The sequence below is a fragment of the Larimichthys crocea genome, chromosome III, assembly GCF_000972845.2.
Source record: "Larimichthys crocea isolate SSNF chromosome III, L_crocea_2.0, whole genome shotgun sequence".
Taxonomy (NCBI): Eukaryota; Metazoa; Chordata; class Actinopteri; family Sciaenidae; genus Larimichthys; species Larimichthys crocea.
This window is the reverse complement of record NC_040013.1, coordinates 35,375,782-35,388,764: the sequence shown is the minus strand read 5'-3', so window position 1 is coordinate 35,388,764 and position 12,983 is coordinate 35,375,782. Positions and strand designations below refer to the sequence as shown.

The window sequence follows — 12,983 nt, the reverse complement described above, 5'->3', positions numbered from 1 at the left end:
CTGGAAGTCTCGATAAAAAAAAAAAAAAAAACACATAAGTCAACAAATAGTTTCCAGATTAATCCCTGTGACATCTTTTAGTACCAGACAGAGCCCCCACGTGGGGAGTCTGCATAAATCCCATCACGTTAGAGGTGATTGGACAACATATCGATGATTGGCAGGAAAATGGAGCGCAGTGTGTACACTTGTCTGTCGCTATTGGCTGCCTTTAATGGCTGCTCCTCCTTCAGACCACACACCATTGGCGTTTGGGGGGGGGGGGTGGGTTCGCGGTGGAGCCGGGAAGTTGTAGTTCTTTACAGCGGACGCACATCTGTAGTGCTTATTATCGACTAATAAGAATTAAACTACACGTCCCGACCTCGCAGTACGGGCTCTTATAATTGTTGTGAATATGTAATTGCGCTCGTGCGACTGGTTGCTTCTAAATCTGGTTTCGCAGTGGCAGCCTGAGACAGTCGGTGAGGTGGTCGCTCCGCCGGTGCTGCGTGAGGATGTGAACGTTAACGCAGGCTGTAGGAAATTAACCGATAAATGCGTGACGACGGGACGCCGTGGAGAAGCTGAGTCGCGGACAAGCAGGGTCATGATGTGCCAGAAGCTGATGCTTTTTAGGGGAAATCAGAGACTATAGAGGGTTCGTTGTTGTAGTTCAGAGGGATAATATTAAGCTTTGTGCGCGTAGAATAACGCGCTGGAGATTTTGGAGAAACCCGACTCAACTCCTGTTTTGTCAGGATCGCACTGAATGGACTTTTGAAATAATTTTCTAAAAGAATGACGGTCAAACATGTCTGAGGATGTTTCCACTCTTCATGGAACCTGCACGTAGCCCACAAACCGGCCACTGACTGCCCTTTTTACGCACGGGGAAAGATCCTTGCTCACACATTTTGTTTTCGTGTTTATGTGGGTGAACTTTGCAATACATTTTTAATGATTCGAGATCTGAGCAAGATGTACCCCCCGGCACGGCATCCGGTAAGTAGAAAGCAATAGCAGCCAAGGCAGTATGTCAAAACAGCGCAGATTAACAGCCGCGCGCCTGATGCGTAATCAGTTTAGAGCAAGTTTCCGTGCCACTGCGCGCTCGCACGGACAATTGCGCTCATTGTCAAACTGCTGCAGCTGCATGTGTGAGTCTGTGAGTGTGCGTGGGTTAACGTGTAAGGAGTCTGAGTGAAACCAAAAGGCCATCCGTATCACAGAGGCCTATTGTCATCTACAGTCTTATCTGTGTGTGTGTGTGTGCCGTGACCCTGAACTTTGGTGGCTCAGTTCTTCCTCTCTTCCCCCACACGCTGTTTGGTTTGGATTGAGGTTCCCCACCAGCCGGGACAGCCGTTAAAGTTCACTGTCACCGAATCCTGCGACCGGATCAAGGAGGAGTTCCACTTCCTGCAAGCCCAGTATCACAGGTAAGAGTTTGGATGGATCATGACATTAACGCATGGAAACATCTGCTCATCAGCAAAATAGTGAAATAAAAATACTAGTGGAACTTTTGTATTTGGTTGATCTCCGTCTTAATTATTTTAATGGGAATTGTACACAGTTTGCAGACATTATACCTGTGAACCATTAATTGAGAACATAATCAGTAGATTACTTTATAATTTATAAACTGAGACCCCCCAGATTATGGAAGAAAAGTGGTAATTTTTTGCAGTGTTGATTACTTTGCAATAGTCATGCATGAATCACACACTATGACCAACATTTTATGGGAAATGCATGATGCAATGGCAGGAAATACAAGATGAGGATATGATTGAGAAATAAAACATTCTTAGTTTGAGGTCCATATCCATTTGGAGATCGTGTTAAATGATTCTCCACAGACCCTCCGTAGAGCTGCTGGTACATTTGTCTCAGGTCCATCTATCACTGGTGACTAACCACAGGTAAACCCCATCGACCTTCATATGCACGTCCCTCTCTGCAAGCTCAAGTGGTGTGAAATACTTTTTTAGCCGACATGATGAAGTGTGAAATACATTGCTTGGGGGCCAGAACCATAAGCACGATCCCAATGCATAATAATTGCCCACCTCTGGCCACTTTGTAATTATTGCCCAATCGCCTGGTGAGATGAACCAGGGGTCCAGTTTACTGGCCAAACCTGGAGCTGAATGAGCTGAACCAAGGACTGTGTCCGCTGCATGTGTAATACTGTGATCAAACCGCTGCATATGCTTGAAATCCACACTGCGGGGAGACACTGATTTCTTAAAAAAGGAAGTAAGGGTTGGTCAGATATGCACACTTGCAATTTTTTGTTTTTATCCAGAAGAAACTAAAACAAAACTTAAAAAAAAAATCTTAAAACACATGTAAATTATTTTAAATATCTGAAAAATCTTAGCTTGATGACATTTTGTGTAAATACTGCATAGTTTCACTGTTGGCTGAGTAAATTCTCCAACCTTCTGGGTTGATGAAACCAACTGGACACTGTCAATCAAGCTCAAGTTAAGGCTCACATTAAGGCTGACGTATTGAAGATTCAAAGTCAGCAACATGCTAAAATGTCTCTACATGTCCATATTCAGCATGTCGGATTCCAATAACATTGTATAACTGCCAATTTCCTCATAAAATACATGCACAAATTGCTGTAGTAATATGTGGAGGCTTTCCAGTAACAACATTTGGAAGAGTTAAGCTTTTGTGTAACCACACTTGTAAAATGGATCCTCATTATATGGTTGCTTTTTTGTTGATGGTGCAGTTTGGGCATCCACTCACACTGTAAGAATATATGATGAGGTTTGTGTGGTCGTTTATTGATCCATTAATTACTGCTCTGTACCTGCTGAGTAAGTGTCTGCAGGGGAAACTGGTGTGATTCAAGCAACTCCTTTTTTTCTTTCTTTCTTTGTTGCACTTAAATTTAGAAATGCAAATTTAAAGTAACAGGATGTAGTCACTTACAGGTGTATTACTTTTAGTATTCTGCAAGTGAGATCTGAAATGATGTATTTTGTGATTTTGATTGAAAGTTGTATTTTGTGAATTTATTTCATGCCACAAAACATGTAAAGGATCTTGTAGGTATCTTTAAGAATATCAAAACTCTGATGTTTTTTTTATCTGCACATGTGTGGGTTTGTGGTTCTGATTGTGACATACACTAACATAACATATTTCCTCCTGCCTCAGTCTAAAATTGGAGTGTGAGAAACTGGCCAGCGACAAAACCGAGATGCAAAGACACTATGTCATGGTGAGTCTCATTGATGCGTGTGTGTGTGTGTGTGTGTGTGTGTGCGTGTGTGTGTGCATGCATGCATTAGTGCTTTTTTGGTGTGTTCAAAAAGAGGAACAGAGAGGACCTTTTTTGACCTTGCTTTGATCTTTGTTTTTTTCAGTACTATGAAATGTCATACGGGCTGAACATCGAGATGCACAAGCAGGTAGGAAACGTTTTTTCACTCCAATGTTAAAAAGAAGAACTGACTTAAACCACACTGTGGTACGTGTCACAGGAATCCAGATGGCCAATGAGTAATATGAGCTTTTGGTTTTAAATTGCTCTGAACTCTATATTGTATATTATATATTTATATCTAATGGCCAATGTCCTGTTAATTTGGATATGATTTATGTATTTATCACCACGAGTGCTATAAGTTTATCACTGGAAAGATCAGACTGCAGTCAGTTGGTGATAGTTTTGAATTTTAAAACTGAAACATCTCAGGTTTCAAAATGTTCCAGCTGGGTTTTCCAGGCTGTTCGTTTCAAAGTGCACAAACATAAGTTTGAATTGTTTTCACGTCCTCATAATGATCTCTTCTCTACAATTTCCCAATAGTCATATTCTAGTGTTGGCCCCAGTTTGTGCTTAAGTTTGTGCTCAGCGCCTGATTGATAATCTACCCGGTGATCTTTTTAAAAAAAAAGCTTAACAACAGTTGCCAATTTTTTTTAAAGGTATTTTCAGAATCCTCAAAGACACACAAAGACAAATATTCTGTTCATATTAAATAAGATTTATAATGCATCAAACTATCCTCCATTCTAATCCAAACAGCTGTAATTCACACCACGCTCAATTTGTTCAACTAGATTCAAAATTAAAGAATGTTTTATCAGTTTCATCCCAAGAGTAATGCGTTAATATTTTGCTTGTGTTGACATGGCAATATAAATTCCTGGCCACTTTTATTGGGAAATACAAGAGTCAAAAAGTCAAAAAGGGCTAGAAAGAAACAAGATGCAGAATATTTTTTCATCTTCTCTAAAGATTCTGGAAATGCATAACAGCGGTTTTATTAAACAACCTTTTGCATTTTTTAAAAGATCTCTGGGAAAGTGTTTTTAGTAAATTGTATACTTTGTGACTTGAAAGTGTTGATAAAATATAAGAGGCATAAACTGGCTTAGGGCAGTTAAATTATTCCAGAAAATATATCAAATATGTTACATGTAAATGTGATATATTTACAGGGTGGGAAAGCAGCAGTTGTGTTGCCTTGTGAGGTTGAGCAGTAATTCCACGTGTGAATAATGATTTCATCAGTTTAATTGAACGAGAAAATGGGCTGAAAAATGACTCGAGTGAACGAGGATTTGGCCTTTAACGAGCCTTTACATTACTGCTGCCTTTTTCTAAACATGGAAGATCATTAGCATAAACGTCTGTGTTAAACACACATCAGCTGCCAGGGTAAATGGGCCACAGCTAACCAGCTACACATTCATTTCCACAAAAATAGTGTGTGTGTGTGTGTGTGTGTGTGTGGTAGCATGTGTGTGAAGGTGTGTGTTTGTAAGTGCGAGAGGAAGTGGCCTTTGTCTTGCTGTTTGTATGATTTTACGTCTGTCTGTATCTATACTGTGTGTGTATGTGTACGTGTGTGCACGCATGTGTGTGTTTGTGTGGTGTCTGTATGACAGCTTGTATGTATACTGTACATGTTTGCTCTGTGTGTGTGTGTGTGTCTGTATGCATACTGTGGTTGTTTATTTAGTTTTGTGTGTACTCTTTGTATGTTTGTGCACATTGTGTGTGTGTGTGTGTGTGTGTGTGTGTGTGTGTGTGTGTGCTCATATATTGTAGACGTCTACTGTGTGTTGGTCTTTGTGTGTGTTTCTGTGTGTGAATGTTGCACACGTGCAGCTTTTTACTGGCATACTAATCAGACTTGTCTGATGAAATATGGGGTGTCTACTATAAATCCTGCTGTGCGCGCGTGTGTGTGTGTGTGTGTATGCGTGTGTTTGTGTGTGTCTATTGGGAGAAAGGGAGAAAAAAATAAAAAGAGGTAAAATGTGGCCTGTGACTCCATGTGGTGCCCAATGATTTCTGTCTCAGTTTGAGTGAGTGAATACCTAATTTCTGCCAGCAGTCTGTGTGTGTGTGTGAGTTTTGGAACAAATGATTTTGACGTGGAGGCCATTTGTGATTTGTGTGCACTTGCACTCCATCGTGCATGGGCGTTAATGTGTGTCTATCTACAGCATTCAGTATGATGATACAACATGTGTGGCTCGTTGAGTGGATGCCGAGATTAAAGAAGGGGGGGGGATGGAGGTGGTGATATTTTGGGGAGAGGGGTGGGGGGGCGCAGTCCCATTAAGGTAGTCGGCCTCCGCTACCGAGGGGATGGCTAATATTGCTTGTTTAGCATTTTCTGAGGGTAATAAGCCCATTGATTTTTGGCTCCGCTCTCTGTTTTATTTACACAGAAGGGCTCTGGTGCCCTCGTTAAAGAGAAATTGACTTGTGGATGGAGGGGAAGCCGGGCAGTGAGGTGGAGAGGGGTGAGGAGGGATCAGGAGGGAGGAGGGTACGAGGGGTGTAGAGCATGGGACTGAGCTGCAGGAGGACAGCTAATCAATTGCAAATTAGTGAGGCTGAAAGAGAAATAAGGCAAGCGAGGGATGGGGAGAAAAAAGGAAGGAGGAGGGAGGAGAAAGTGGTGAAAGAAGGAAGTAATAAGATGTTTTGATACTAAAGACTGGCAGCGTCTTCAATGAGCTCTGACAACTCATTTCACTGCAGCCAATAGGGAGACATTTGATTTTAGTCACGTAGTGTTTTATCCGGCATTTTAATATTTGGACTTGCGTCTAGAAAATGCATTTAGAACAAGATTGAAAGCACATTGGAACCTTTAAGTGACAGTAAATAAGATTTTAAATGACAGTCGTGTAATTCTTTATATTTTCTGATGGATTACAAATGTAAAACTTAAAGCATTTTAATAATCTAAAAAAAAGTTTTACTTTAAATGCCACTTGTGTATATAACAGGAGTCTGGAAATGATGGCAGGCTGGGTAAAACTGTGACAGTGTATTTCAGTGGATCCCAACATTAGGATCAGGACCCCATAAGGGGTCACAATATTAATCTGCATGGTCCCGAGGTGACAAAGGGAATAATTAGATTTTTTTGCGGGGTAATATGCTTTTTTTTGTTGAGTGTTAGAAGATTGAAGATTGATACCACTATCTGTCAGGTGAATAAAGGCCAACAGCTAGAAGCCAGTTAGCTTAGCTTTATTTAACATAAATACTGGAAAAGGGGGGCAGCAGCTATCCTGGCTCTTTCCAGAGGTGACAGTATATGCCTACCAGCACATCGAACGTTCACAAATTAACACATTTTTGTGTCAGTAATCTGTTTAAAAGCCAAGATGTAAAGATACATTGCAGTTTCATTGGGGTTATTGATCAAGTGCAGTGACTTCATGGAGTTTTTGCTGGTTTGTTAAACTGTGGCAGAGAAATCTCTCTTTAATTGACCTGGTGCCAGGGACCAGTTTCAAAAAGGCAATTCACAAATAATGCTTACACATATATCTACAGAGCCCCAGAGCGGCCATAGACAGAAAAAAATATATGGAGGGCACGTTTTACTACACTCAGTGCTCGAATTGCTATTGTGTTCAAATGAGAAACAAATCGTTCCCATGTTTCGCAAATTAGATATCAGAGTATCACAGCTAGCACAACAGACCAGCCTTTCTCCAGTGCATGTCATTATTATTATAGTTATTTCTTAATATTTCCTGTTGGTTTACGAATGTGAAACCTAAAAAACTGGCAATGCACCTACTTCATTATTTATTATTTATTATATACGTGGATGCAGTTAGCTACCTAGTGCGGCAACCATACACTGACAATTGAAGATGTCGAATGGGACATAACTTAGATTTCTTCACCATAATAAAGCCTACAATGAACGCCTAGGTAGGCTACTCATGGGCATGCAAAAGCATTTTGTGTGCTCGATGTAGTAAAACACGGCTTCATATATTTCTCTTATTTGCCATACAGATCACAAATAGTAGCAATGTCACATTTCACATATGAACTCATGCATGGATTTGTTTGTTTTGATTAGTAAAATGAGACGTTAACAGGAAAGTAAATGATAAGTTGCAACTGCAGCTTGCAAGTTGTACATTTGGTGGCCATAACTTATAGACAAATGTAACTGAGGCATCTGGCCACACATAGAGAGAGATGGAGCCAAAAGGAAATCAATACTTCTGATATCACATGTGTGAATATGTCAGAACTGAATGTACTCTTCTTTATAGTCAATTAAGTCAGTGTATCATCACTACTGGAGGAAGAGAGGGTTTGTTTTAAACTTTAATGAGGCGCAAAGAGCAAGAGCTCCATTCTATTAAGACCAAACTAAATCTTTATATCAAGCACTAATTTTGCTTAAGTTGTTTGTAGTTTGTCTGTGTAGCACCCTTCCTCTTTGTCCTTCCCTCTCTATCTATCTGTGTCTTCCACACTCCCACTCTCACACACATACAGTCACAAGGGAATACAGCCTTTATATGGTGGGGTCCATTAGGTGTATTAGCTAGTGGTGAAAAGTGGTGCTGATGTGGTGCTTACAAAGCTCCACAGGGGAGATGGACATTTGATCTTCTATCTGACCCAATCTGACTCCAGGGCTCCTGCCTGATCTAATTTCTTTGTTGTTAGGATTTAGAGTGGGAGTATTTCAACTGTTTTTTTTTTTTTTTTCATTCTTTTGGGCACCATTGTCGGTGATAAGTGGTTATCACCCGGGTGTTTTTTTTGCTATGCTGGCTCAGCATCCTGTTATAACAAAGAGAGCACTGTAATCCAAGTAGGTGCTCTAAGGTAAACAATGAAAGCATATTCAGTGGCAAATTGTGCAGGAGCCCCCTTTTCAGAACATTTCAAAGTGCCAGACGTTGTTAAAAGTCAATGGCTCAGGAAGATGACACACCATTTATTGCATGCTGTTGATCTGAGCGACAAACCATAAAATGCGAAGTTTGATGTTGCACCGTGACTGTTCACTGATTTTTCTCTTTTTTAACTGGAGGAACATTTCTCCAGAAGCTCACATTGAGGGTCAAAGATAAATTCAGCGCACATGATCTTGCCTCTGAGGTTACTGGACTTCATGTGACCACAGAGTCCTCTAATCTTGCAATAAGCTCCGTGGATCGACCTGGCTTGAGTCCTAACCTTAAAGGCCTCTCTGGCCAGTCATTTCTTTTATTTATTCGCTGTCAAGATGGTGACAGGTTCAGGTGAAGTCAAGGCCTGCTCACTGCAGGAACAAATTCTTCAGTTTTGCACAAACCACAGCCTTTTCTTCATTTTTTTTGTCTCTGTAGCGTGAACACACACGATGACCAAACAGGCTGACATCTCTGCACTTTGGCCGACAGTCACGATTGTGTGCCATTGATGTAAAATGTCACCTGAAATTGGTTGTGGAAAAGCATGGATGGAAAAGCATCTCCATTTCCTTTTCTGCTCCAGTGCTTTTGTTTACGTTTCTGTGCCAACATCCCAGGGTCACCTCTTCAAAATGAATCGATTGGAGATTCAGGCTGTAGAGCTGTTAGTGTAGATCTGCATCTTTACAGCTGATCTAGTAGTGTTAGAATACTTATTTATCTTTAAGCTACTATGCTGTACAAAACTGGAGAATTTGTTTCTGCAACAGGCCTTGACTTCGACCTGGACCTTTCACCATGACAGTTAATAAATAAAAAGAAATGACTAGCCAGAGAGGCCTTTAAGGTTAGGACTAAACCAGGTTGATACGTGAAGCTTATTTTGAGATTAGAGGACGCCCAGTAGCCTCAGAGGCAAGATCATACTTGTCTGACAGTCTTTCAAAATAAAACTACTGTAGTTTTAAAACACTACATTAGTAGTTTTGCATGCAGAATCTTCTAAAACATTATTATTGTTGTTATTGATTAATATAATGAATATTTTGGCTCATAAGGTGGCAAAAGCCCAAATGATAATAAATTAAAAAGAAACAAATATTTTGAGACATTTGAGAAGCCTGCAAATTTATTTGACTTTTTTTTCACAGAAATATACTTAAACATTTCAGAGTAGTTGCCATTTAATTTGAAGTTGAACATGTTTAACTGACAAATTCTAAATAGTTTTACATTAAAAGCATGAACAGCCATTAGTGTTCATTCATTTATGTACAGTATAATGGAAGTCATTAGCAGACACTCCGATACAGTGAGCCTTACCTTTGAATTGGTTTTTGTCAAGGTAATATCATTCAGTGCAAGTTGATTTACAAAGTCAACACTGCTTTGCATTTAAAAATGGTCTACAGAAATGTAAAGCTAGAGCTGCTGCGCTCTGCTGGACTAATGGCTTAAGGTGCTGACTATGTAATTGCAGCATTCAGTTTGGTCATTCCCCATCCGTCTCTCTGCTCATTTCCTGTCAGCTCTCCACTGTCTTCTCTCTAATAGAGGTATGAGAGCCCAGAAATAATTTAGAATCAATAATCATACCGATATATCTCAAACTTGCAAACACCATAAAACACCATCCGTGGGTCTGTGGTGTGTTTTGAGCCAACTTTAGGGGCTTGATTGGTAATTTTGGCGGTGCCTCTTATGTCCAAGCGATGTGGCAACATTTCATCTTGAGCCTCTCCACTGCAGCCTAGTCATAAAAGCTGGAGGATCACCAACTCATTTCCCAGCTGTAAAATACTGAGCATCCTTTGCCCTTAACACCTAACACTAAGATACCCTTGAGCAAGGCACTTAAACCCAAACTAGCTAATACAGTGGAGTTTCTCAGAGGCTAATATGTACTGGCCAGCTCCCTGGTGTGTGTGAATGTGAAGCAGCACCGAGCTGAGAAAGGGCATGTGTGCACAGCAAGTCTTCCCTGGATAAACGTTAAATATAAAATGAAAATGTCAGTGTTTTAGGTTGTCTGTGGGAGTGAGCAGCTGCAGAGCTGTGTTAATCACAGGTAAGTTAAACTCCAACCCTGTCTCTAGTTCCCCATCTGCTCGACTCTAAATGGCTCCCAAAGCCACTGATAGTTGTCGCTCAGACATCCTGAAAGAAAATATTTTTAAGCTCTACATTCATGGCCTCTGAAGTCTTGTCTTAAAAGCTTAGCACAGCACTATATTCAATAAAACCACATCATCAGAAAGGATGAGAGCTCTTGGATGTTTTAGGGTTTTTTTCTGACAGAGTGATATCGTTGTCAGTACATGAATCGATACTCAGTGGAACTTTTGAGTAATCTGTGGAAGGACTGCAAATGTCTAAAGAGTGAAGAAGGCTCAGCTTTAAGCTTCTGCCCTTTTGTTTTCTGTCTGTTTGCTGTCTGACTGAGCACATTTTTGGATAACGTGGCTGTCTTTTTTAAATACACCTCTATTAGGCATCTACTCTTAAATGACAACACCTTGAGCCTGAGCTGGTGCCGCTTCTTTGGCAGAGCACACATCTTCTGCATCAGTGAAGATAAAGTCAGACACGTTCAAGGTCTGTTAACACCAAACCAAAGTACGGGACAAATACATTTTATTTATATAGCACTGTTTGCACCTAAAAAGTAGCTGGAAATGTTTCACTTTTATAAATAATGTTTGTTTTGCAGTTAGTATAATCTCAATAAAACGTATCCTGTGAATTCTGGTGTCTTGTACATCTCCACTGTAGAGCACAGATGATTATTCAATCTCTCAAATGTGAGGATTTGCTCATTTTCTTTGTCTTATGTGACAAAACTTCAACGTCAACTTTAGAGTCCAAACTGCAAATAGTGGCCATGTGGGATAAAAGTAGTGACAACCACCACCAAGTGATCTTTCTATGTGGTCCAGGGCTAAGGAGATCCTTCTAGGCTAATCTGCGTATTTGCCATGCTGGTAGCATCCTTAGCTGAAGATATTTTATTCTGGAAGTCAAACTACTTCCGGTTTCTTGACAGTAAAGTAGTAAAACTGAAATAAAATTATTTGTAAAATCTTTCGATCATTGTATTTGCAGGTCACAGGACCGTTTTTGATGTAGTATAAGTGTTTACTCTTACAAATAAAGAAGGTGATGTTTATCTCAACCATGGGGAAGCCTTCAGGGGACCATGCATTTGGTCATGTGTGTGTATCTTGTGTGTATTTGTATACCAGTGGACCAATCAGTGCGATGTTTTTTGTGCACATTTATGACTGTATGCTCAAGGACCTCTCATGGTTTAGGTGCATCATTCATTCATCATTTGGTGAATTCTCAACCACTGACTGTTGACTCTCCTCTTAACCAGCCAATTGATCAACAACTGCTTCAGTTTGGAGTTGTTTCTCTACAATGTACATATGTGTCGGTCACGTTAGTGATTCTTAGTGTCTCATCGTTAGTGTTAACAATTTCACTTTAAAATCGACATTTTACATCGCTGGTGTTTTGGGACCTGCACATTATCTCCCCTTCATTCCACTGCTCTCATGCAAACATGCTGATCACACAGTCTACCCTGAACTCCCAGTTTCCCACCCACATGCCCCCAGACACACCTGGCAGAGATCTGCACTCTACCACGTGCACTCTACTAGTTTACTGTGTGTGTTTTTGTGCAGATCTGTGTCTTTCGTCTGTGTTTGTGTTTGGATTTGATTTGCACTACTAGCACTCCCTTTGGGACAGTGGATCAGGCAATTTCCTGTAAAAAAAAAAAAAAAAAATCCTACCTGATGTGAAAAGAGAGAGTGAGAGGGAGAGAGAGAGAGTGCTGTATAATCTTTAAAAGCCAACCCTTGGGTTCGGTAAAACATCTGATGAATACAGAGAAGGCTGTGCAGGTGTGTGTCTGCTTGTGTCTGCGTTTATGTGTATCATCCTGCTGCAGTCTGAGGTGTTTGTATCAGTGTGTGTCTGTAGGTTTGCTCTCATTGCCTCCGGGGGCTTCTGTTAGCACTGATACCAGAGCAAAGTTCACCTCTATCAAGGTTATATACAAACAAACAGGCCCCTTGACAAGGTTAGAGATGTAGCTTCTTCTACATTTGTGTTGGACTTGGAGGAATTATCTCAGTCCCTAATGGCTGGTCAGTATTTGACTGTTAATTTAGCTGATTAAGTTGACAAAAGTCTCTCATGTTTTCATTCAGCTGTCTGCTCAAGTGGACTCTTCTCTCTGTGCTCCTTCAAATTCCTGAGAGAGCTAAATCCTGGGTTTGTATTCACAAATCATCCATTAGGGTGATGTTGATTGATGTTGAGAGAGTGCGGCGGTAGAATAACCTTCCAGAGATACTGAAGGATGAGCGGTGTAGCAGATAGATGCCGGATTTTTGAAACTCATACTGATATTGATATTTTTGAGTTTAAAGAATCAGATAACAATCGATTGTTTATGTTAAAAAACACAAACAAAGAATCTAGAATTTGTGCGTGGATTTTTTTCACGCATACTGAGTGGGACAATAAAAATGTCAGCGCTGGTGAACAAGTTGTTACAAGATGTTATAACATTGTTTCTAAATTACCTCAAACCTATGTTGATCAACATAAACACTGTTATCACTAAATCTGCAATCATTTAATATCATGTAAGAAGCGTTGTTGTTATTGGAAGAGGGATACGAAAGTTAGTAGCTATTGTTAATTCCTGACTAAAATAATTTTAAAAAGTCGCAGATCTTGTTGATTCCACTTGCTGCATAATAATACTTTAT

The 12,983-nt window shown here is 40.3% G+C and overlaps 1 protein-coding gene across 4 annotated transcripts in view; it reads left to right on the top strand.

Annotated features, from left to right (window-relative positions):
- Positions 1-310: 310 nt before the first annotated feature.
- LOC104923012 (transducin-like enhancer protein 4) overlaps positions 311-12,983 on the top strand; it is a 33,453-nt gene continuing 20,780 nt past the window's right edge. For 2 of the 4 annotated variants that reach the window (XM_019263723.2, XM_019263722.2), the window contains exons 1-4: positions 313-984; positions 1,336-1,421; positions 3,166-3,229; positions 3,375-3,419. In XM_019263723.2, the coding sequence (XP_019119268.1) occupies positions 940-984; positions 1,336-1,421; positions 3,166-3,229; positions 3,375-3,419 (240 nt within the window). In that variant the 5' untranslated portion in view covers positions 313-939. Of the gene's footprint in view, positions 985-1,323; positions 1,422-3,165; positions 3,230-3,374; positions 3,420-12,983 lie in introns of all 4 variants that reach the window. The other 2 variants (XM_019263720.2, XM_019263721.2) reach the window with 2 other exon arrangements.